Source organism: Volvox carteri, assembly GCF_000143455.1.
Source record: "Volvox carteri f. nagariensis unplaced genomic scaffold VOLCAscaffold_23, whole genome shotgun sequence".
NCBI classification, from domain to species: Eukaryota; Viridiplantae; Chlorophyta; class Chlorophyceae; order Chlamydomonadales; family Volvocaceae; genus Volvox; species Volvox carteri.
The window spans coordinates 381,325-389,869 of NW_003307566.1; the positions used below are offsets into that span (position 1 = coordinate 381,325).

The 8,545-nt window shown below is 54.8% G+C and overlaps 1 protein-coding gene across 1 annotated transcript; it reads left to right on the forward strand.

The window, feature by feature from the left end:
* Window positions 1–2,174: 2,174 nt before the first annotated feature.
* cyc2 (guanylyl and adenylyl cyclase family member) lies at window positions 2,175–8,327 on the forward strand (the record flags this gene model as incomplete). The annotated part of the gene is made up of 11 exons (XM_002951265.1): window positions 2,175–2,408; window positions 3,072–3,125; window positions 3,667–3,920; window positions 4,478–4,718; window positions 4,957–5,376; window positions 5,622–5,768; window positions 6,080–6,107; window positions 6,477–6,601; window positions 6,913–7,134; window positions 7,456–7,593; window positions 8,292–8,327. Coding segments are annotated over 11 exons (1,899 nt in total), but the record flags the coding sequence as incomplete, so codon positions are not given.
* Between the last annotated feature and the right edge of the window lie 218 nt (window positions 8,328–8,545).

Here is an 8,545-nt window from a genome sequence, read left to right on the forward strand (position 1 = left end):
CTCGCTTGCGCGCACCTTCCGATCAACACCTTCGAACTCCCGCTGCTGGTGACGACATCCTTTGTCTTTTTACTGTAACCACAGGTCAGTCAATCTTTTGCTTGCACGGGAAGGGTTCGTTGTGCCGGACCCTTGGTTAGTTGTCGACCACGCAAGCGCTGCGGTAGCATGACCCGCTCCTGGTTCCCTTTAACCGCTAATTAGCATAGAAAGATAGGTTTTGGCGTTATATCTAGTCGGGAATTTTGTAACCCGCGTTGTTTGTCGACATTTCTAGTCACCCACGACCTAGTCGCCCTTCGCCACTACAGCGCCGCTTATTATCTTCCATTCAACATTTCTTTGAGCTTCATTTTAACTTTTTAGGATGTTGCTGAATGACGGAGCTCGCTCCGGTATAGTTATTCGTGTACCGCCCGCCGTACTTCTGTATTTGCCACCATCGGCAGTTCCCTCATCGCGGCCGAGATCATTACAGCACAGTCGTTGGCAAACCAATCTGGATGGAGGTCCGCATAACTTATGAGATTCGGCGCTAAGGATATGATCCCTAATAGGAATGTAACTGTTGAAGTATTTCCTATCGCATGTACTGCCCGGAATCCGGCAAATTTTTACCGCCAATCTTCTTCTGTCAAACCAGACTGTGTGGTGTCCTCCTCCCATCTTCTCGCTCTTGTTTAATACTAGTGACACTAGCTTCCTGCATTGGTTCCCGGGGAAATCAGTTGTTGCAGACGACTCCGCTGCGCGTCAGGAGGTTATTCTTTTACAGACTTGACGTAAAGTGACGCCCGTGATTTCTGTGCCCGCAGATCACGTCTGGAATTCACTGGTGTGTATACGGCGGCGCAGAAACCTATGCGGGGAAGATTCGAGTCATGTTCATGGCGGAAGCTGGCACATGTGCAGCTCAAACTGACCCCAAGCTAATGCCGCAATCACTAATCATGAACAACGATTATGCGATGAGGTTGAATACCTTACTAAACTAAACAGTGAAAGCGAAGTTGTTATCATTTCCGAGTGCTCTCGACGCCTTACTCGCCGACGGCTGGGATATTGGCGTTGGTACAAGTAGAGTTTAGAGAACCCTGTGTGAGACTCGTGAGCATATAAACACTGCGCAGCCACTATATAGGTACGTAGTCCTGTACGTAAAACATCTGTGGTGACTAGCACTTGCGTCCTGGGTTGGTGGGATACACTGCCTGCACTGTGATACATTGTTATTGATATATATTTCATGCCTCCCCATCGTCGTCCCGTCCTCTGTACCGTACTGCAACGGAGCGGTGCGTAAGTCGGCTGAGATGCACTAAATCGCCTCCCATCCCTAGGTAGGTTACTTAATTTGGCAATTGGCATACAAAATACATGAATTTTGTAGTGACATGAAAGAAGGCTGGTGCTGCTCGCATCTTCAGTTGCTCTGAAGCGAAAACGGATATGTACGGCATGTCAGGGTAACACCTGCCAGTGAGTGGCTATTGAAGGGGACCTTATGCTTGGGCGTAACTTTTCCCATGAAGCAGAATGGCTGTTCCATTACTGCTCACTAAAGGACCATATTGCGAGGCACAATATTAATAGCTGGCTTAGGATACATCTAACTTTACATATTCTCTTTACCAAAAGCAAAAAGCATCTGCTCCATATGTATCCGTGAGAACGCTGAGAATTGAACTGAGCGTCCTTTTTGAAATCCAATACCAATGAGCACCTTCAGCACAGGCTGCGGCCAGGTGGAGAGCCGAGACTGATTTAAAGTGCCATAGATTTGAGCTTTACAAAACAGCTAGCATGATTGGGGTGAGCCTGCCGTCTTCGCACCGGTTTCTTGTCAGGAATCCGAATAGCGTCTTGGCATGCTCCGCCAACCCTGGAGAGGCTAAGCTGTCATAGGGCTGTAGAAGATAGCTTCTTCAAACCTCAGATTCTGGTAGTCATGCTCCTTGTCCGGGAACGTAGTGGATGTGCTGCAAAGGGCAGAAACCACGCCGTCGGTCATCAACAGCAGCTGTAAAACAAGTTTCTCGGTCTTTCCTTTTCTGCCATATTGTATCTCGCGGCTCCCATCTATTCCTCTATCCAACCATCCACCACGCAACTTGCCCGCCGACCTTCGCCCCTAATCATCCCAACCTTCCCGATACGGCGCACTGCAAGATTAGTGGATCAATAACTCCGTGGAGAGCTTTGTGCGCGACACGTTCGGTGATGCGGTCTGGACATCCGTACTGACGGCCGCTGGTGTCAGCGACAGCGGCGGATGGGTGTCTTCCTGCCCATACCCGGATAGCGAAACCTACAAGCTCGTAGTCACGGCCTCCAACATGCTGGGCGTGACACCCGCACAGGCGCTCGAGGCGTACGGCGTCTACTTTGTCGATTACGTGACAAAGCAGGTCAGTCAGTCAATCAACCTGCCAGCTTCACACAACCAACCCGCTGTCCTGAGTCTCCAGGGGCTTCACCACCCTGCAACTGCTATAACACGCCATTTTCCTTGCATGTGCATTCGCATTCGCATTCGCATTCACATTCACATTCTATATATTGAAGTGTTACAGAGTGGGAGGCTTCTGGGCTATTTGAACACATTGTCATTTCTACGATTTATCACACCATACAGCACCATCCACCATTACCACATTGTACTACGCCATACGAACTGGAAGTCCAAGGCGGTTGATCCTGCCTACAAGGATCACTCCTCATCCATTCACCCGAACATCCGCAGAGACAGAGGGTTCAGCAATTGCCACCGATCCAGCGTGCGAATCTCAATCCATTAACTGTGACCTCAACTCCACATCTCAGCAGCTAGCCATAATCTCACGCTCCCGACAATGTCGGGGGTCTCCCCAGGATTCAATCTCAGGACCTTATACTGCATAAGACAGTAGTGTCGACCAGACCAGACCAGTTCAAATCAATATGTAACAATTCAATACATTCACATTCACATTCGCATCCGAGCGGGGCCAAGGCAGGACCTCTGCTTGATGATTATCGCTGCCTTAAACCCCAGCTCCGCCTCCGGCACCCCTCGCTCGTGTCGCATGCAGGGGTACGGCAAGCTGCTTCATACCTTGGGCAGCAACATTGCGGAGTTTCTGCAGGTGGGGTCGTACAGTTGGTCTTGCCAGGATTGGGTAGTGCTTGGCCCTGCACTTCGGGGTGTTTTGGTCGGGGGGTTTGGGACCGGGTGGATTAGCCCGGTGATGCCTAAGGGAAAACCCCCTGGAGCGGTGCGTGAAGGGAACGGCCAAGGTGCAGATGCTTTTATTAATCGATAACCTAACACCCGTGTTAGGGTCCAGCTCATGTCGCTACGTAACATAACCTTAAGAAAAACAGCAGCCAGGCCACTAGAAATAGAGGGTTCATGACCTAGGCCCAGTTGGTCTCGCTAGGTGGTGCCAGCCTGACGAGTACAAATTTACCAAGGTCTGGGTAGACAACAGGAAAAGTAGGGAAGAAAGAGTAGCAGAAGGCCCCTCCTTCCCGTCCTCCCCCCACAACCTTCGTCCTGCCCTTTGTCCCTTCCCCCACAACCTTCGTCCTGCCCTTTGTCCCTCCCCCCACAACCTTCGTCCTGCCCTTCGTCCCTTCCCCCCACAACCTTCGTCCTGTCCTTCGTCCCTCCTCCCATCGCCGCAGTCCTTGAATAACCTGCATCTGCACCTCACGATGAGTTTTCCCGCCATGTCAGCTCCGGCCTTCAAGTGCACCGGGGTGGGCCCGGAGTCCCTGGAGCTCCACTACCACAGCAACCGTCCGGCGCTGGGGCCCATTGTGGTCGGGGTGCTGCGGGGCCTGGCGGAGCGGTACTGGGGCCTGGGGGACCGCCTGGGGGTGAAACTGCTGAGAGGGCGGGACGACGGCAGCGAGGATCATGAGGTGTTTTTAGTGACGTAAGTAATCTGAGGGGGGAGGGGGGAGAGGGCCCCCAGGAATAGCGTGGCTACCTTAAATAGCAGAAATATTTTTTGTGAAAATTTATGAAATTTAGTTTTTATTTTCCCAAAGCATTATATATGGTTTGTTTCAAAATAAATATATTCGAAAAATTGGGCCTTCGAAGAATCACACCAGCCAGCTAATCTCCTAAAGCCGTAGGAGAGGGTCAAAACCGCGGACTCGGCAAGAATCGGCATCCTGCCCGAGCAAGACTTAGTCCCGAGGTGTCCTTTTGACTGAATGCACTAATGCCGTTGTTCAGCTTTCCTGTGTGTGTCTGCCCTGTGTGTGTGTGTGTGTGTGTGTGTGTGTGTCAACGGGACACATCTTTGTGCATATACATGCCTCCGCATGCACGCCTGTGCATGCGTGTGCCTGAGCCGGGAGACGTAAGGTTGAAGATGTTGCAGGTGTGTGTGCCTTCCTCCACCTAACTGCATGCTCCCACCCCCCTACCGGCTGTCCCTCCTCACCCCCCTCTGTCTCCGCTCCCTCCCCCTCCCCCCCCCAGCTACCCCTACCAGGAGGCCCTCAGTCACTGGCAACCTGCAGCACCTGCGGCCGAAGGAGGCCCCCTGCCCCCCTCCCCCCTCTCCCCCCACCGCTTCACTGTGTGTCCAGACACCTTCTACTCGCTCTTCCCCTTCCACCTCCTGCTAGACCGGCAGTGCTTCGTGGTGCAGGCGGGGGCAGCACTCATGCGCCTATTTCCCGACTTGACCGCGGGGACGCATCTGGCGGATACGTTTCAGGTGGGTTTTCTGTGTGTTTTAGGTGGGTCAGGTGGGTCAGGTGGGACTCTAATTCAGATGTGTGTCAGCAATGGCTATGTTTTAGCTCTGTTTAGGATCGTGCTTTTAGGATCCCGAAGGGGCGACTGGGGAGACGTGGCCCGGTGGCCCCGGGCTCCTCTACTTCCGACTAACACCTCCCCAGGTTTATTCCCTCCATCCCAGTTTTCATCACGACCATCTCCCGCCGCCGCCGCAGCTACGTCATCCGTACATTTCCCTAGAGTACGACACCATCATTTCGGAGCTCAACAACGCATTTTTGCTGAAAGCCAAGGCAACGGGTTTGGAGGTCAAGGGGCAAATGCTGCCGGTGCCGCTGCTACCACCCCACTGTTCGTCATCCTCCGGCGGGGGCTGCGGCGGCGGCGGCGGCGGTGGCTGCCCTTTCGCTGCTGCGGCTGCCGCTGCTGCCGCAGCCGACGGCGGCGCCGGAGAGGGCTTGCTGTTCCTGGGTACGGTCCGTCTGTCTGGCCTGGACGACATGCGTGACCAGCGGCTGTTTCTTTCCGACATTCCCCTCCACGACATCAATCGGGACTTTGTGTTGCTGGCTGAGCAGCGGCAGGCGGAGGCGCAACTGAAGGAGCGATTTGAGGCGCTCACATTGGAACTCAAGGTAGCTAATATCTTTTAGTCTTTCGTGGACAAATATTTCATTGGAATTTGTTAATTTCCGGTCTCTTTCCATTTGTAATATTTTAGCTTGTTAATGTTAAGGGCGGTTATTTTTCATGTTTTGTTTTTTATTGGCTGAACGTCTGCTCACTCCCCATCGCGTTCCCTTGTTGCCTTCCGTCCCCAACCGCCACCTCTCTCGTGCCCTCCCATCCCTCCCTCTCTTCCTTCCCTTCCTTCCCTCAGAAAGTGAACAGCAGTCTGTGTGATATGACCCACTGGTTGGAGCAGGAGCGGGAGCGGTCTGACCAACTGCTGTACCAGATGTTGCCCCGGCAGGTGGCCACAGTACTAAAAAGCGGAGCAAAGATGCCCGCTAGCGAACACCCTGAGGTGCGGCTGAGCAGCGGGGGTTTGGTGCAGCGGGGGCGGGGTGTGGGGGATGGTGAGTGGCACGGATGGGGTTTTAGGGCTGGGGCGTGCGGCTGCGAGTGTATCTTGCCTTGATTGCGGGCTGCTGCTACCTGCCTCGCTTTCCCCGACCTGTCTGTTACCTGATGCCTGCTGCTTTGTGAAGCCCACTTCCCCCCTTCCAACTCATCTGGCCCTTAGGATGCCTTTTAGGCGCCTCTTGCTTGCTCTTTTCCCCCCCTGTCAACCCTTGTTTCCCTCCTCTTTCCTCCTTCCCCTCACAACACCCCTAGGCCACCATCCTGTTCAGCGACATTGTAGGTGAGTAGCGACAACACACGCGGTTTGTGTTCTTGAAGGGAGGGGACTCGTGAGAGTCGCGATGAGTTGCCGTATGGGGGGAGGTGCTACTAGAGCCATACTCCTGCGTGCCTGCCTGTCTGCCTGCGTCCCTCCCTCTTTCCCTGCCCCTCTCCGCCGGCTGTCTCCCACTGGCACGTCCGTCTGGCCGCCTCTGGCTAGGAGGAGACTAGGAGGACGTCTTGGGCCCCTAACGTGTGCGACTCCTGGGGCCAACTGGGCCAGAGCTTGACTCTGCCCGCCTGTCTGTCTGTCTGTCTGTCTGTTTGTTTATCGGTTGGTCATTTATGAAAACCCCCTAAAGATCCCTTACTCCCCCTCTTCCCCCAGGGTTTACGGAGATCGCCGCCCGCTGTTCCCCCCTGGAGGTATGCTCCCTTCTGGACGAGCTGTACCACCATTTCGATACGGCCATAGAGCAGTATCCGGAGCTGTACAAAGTGGAAACGATTGGGGTGAGTGGGGTAATGGAGACGGGAGAGGGGAGGGCGGGGCCCCGGCGTGATGTGCAACATGGCTGGTAATGTTCATTACTGGAAGTGCAAGATTTGGGATTAAGCAGGGCCTGGGGAGTTTTCGCAGGTTCGCGGGCTCGAACGCGGGTTTAGCCGGTACCTGATCCCGGCCGGTTTCCGTCAATTCACGAATAGATTGTTTTCATTTTGCTTATGTGCATACACTCCTCTCTTCCGTCTACAAACATATTTTGCTTATTATATTCATATGTCCGACATCCCTGCCTCTCGAAAACATCGTGGACTCCCAGGACGCCTACATGGTCGTGGCCAACGTCACCACCCCCTGCCCCAACCATGCGGACCGGCTGCTGGAATTTGCCGTACGTATGCATCAGGAGGCGCGTCAAGTGCGGTGCACTCTAGGAGAGAGCGTTCGTATACGGGTGGGGATGCACTCGGGGCCTGTGGTGGCTGGAGTTGTCGGCAAGAAGATGCCGAGATTTTGCCTCTTCGGAGACACGGTCAACACGGTAGGGCGGGGACATTGTGGGTTAGGTTTCGGAGGTGCCTGTGGTTGCCAGATTAAGAGTCCGTACATCCCCACGCACTGATTTGAAATGTTGGGTATTTATTCCTCTTCATCCTTCCCCCCTTCCCCTCCTTTCCTTGGCAGCAGCTTCACTCGCTCGTGGTTCATCTTTCCCCCCTTCCCCCCTCCCCCTTGGCAGCAGCTTCACTCGCTCGTGGTTCGTCTTTCCCCCCTTCCCCTCCTTTCCTTGGCAGCAGCTTCACTCGTTTGTGGTTCATCTTTCCCCCCTTCCCCCCTCCCCCCCACCACGAGGGGCCCGCAGGCGTCCCGCATGGAGAGCCACGGGCTGCCGGGACAGATCCACATCAGCGACGCCTGCTACTCCTGTCTCAAGAACAAGGCGGCCTTTGCGATTCGGGAGCGGGGCAACATCAGTGTAAAGGGCAAGGGCATGATGCGGGTGAGTCTCCAAGATCTGTATGCGGAATGGGGTGAGACCTGGGAACTGTACCCAGCTCTGTACCCAGCTCTGTACCCAGCTCTGTACCCAGCTCTGTACCCAGCTCTGTACCCAGCTCTGTACCCAGCTCTGTACCCAGCTCTGTACCCAGCTCTGTACCCAGCTCTGTACCCAGCTCTGTACCCAGCTCTGTACCCAGCTCTGTACCCAGCTCTGTACCCAGCTCTGTACCCAGCAAAATGAAAAGAACCCTAAGAAAACCACCAAGAAAACTGCCGGCGCTCAAAACAGCGCTGGTAACTGAGATGTGAGGGAATAATTCCCGGGTAAGGAAATGGAGAATCTCCGTGTCGGATGTATTCGCAACCCTGGGAAAGGAACGGGGGGGGAGGGGGTGAGACAGCTAAGAGGATAGAGATGATAGAGTCTAGAGAGCTACGGTGACCCAACCCGGGTGCTCCTCCAGGAATACCGAGCTTTGGGGGATTTAGGCGACTTGGGTGGCGGTGTGAGGGCGGTGTGTAAAACCCTGGATGGGTGGGCGAGGGGGGACGAGTTTGCGGTTGTGCAGCATGCTACTTGACCGCACGTGTGTTGCTGCAACAACGTCTGGATGGAGTGCGAGGCTGGGTGTGGGTGTTTGACGGAACCACCCACCCATCCGCATCTCACATCCACCCCCCCAACCCACCCCGCAGACCTATTTGATTGCACCGGCTGAGCAGGCAGCCTGCCTTCAGGACGCCTTCGCCAGGCTATCCGTACAATCCGCCGTACTCGAGGTGGACCGCGACTCCCCAGCCTTCACCACCATCTCCAACTCTGGTGCCCTCCCATGCCACCGAATGAGCAGCCCGGCGACGGACATCTCCAGCTGCCTTCGGGGCCCTACGAGTCCCTTCATGTCGTCCGTGTCGGGTCTCTCCGATACGGCACCTAGGCCATTTGGTGG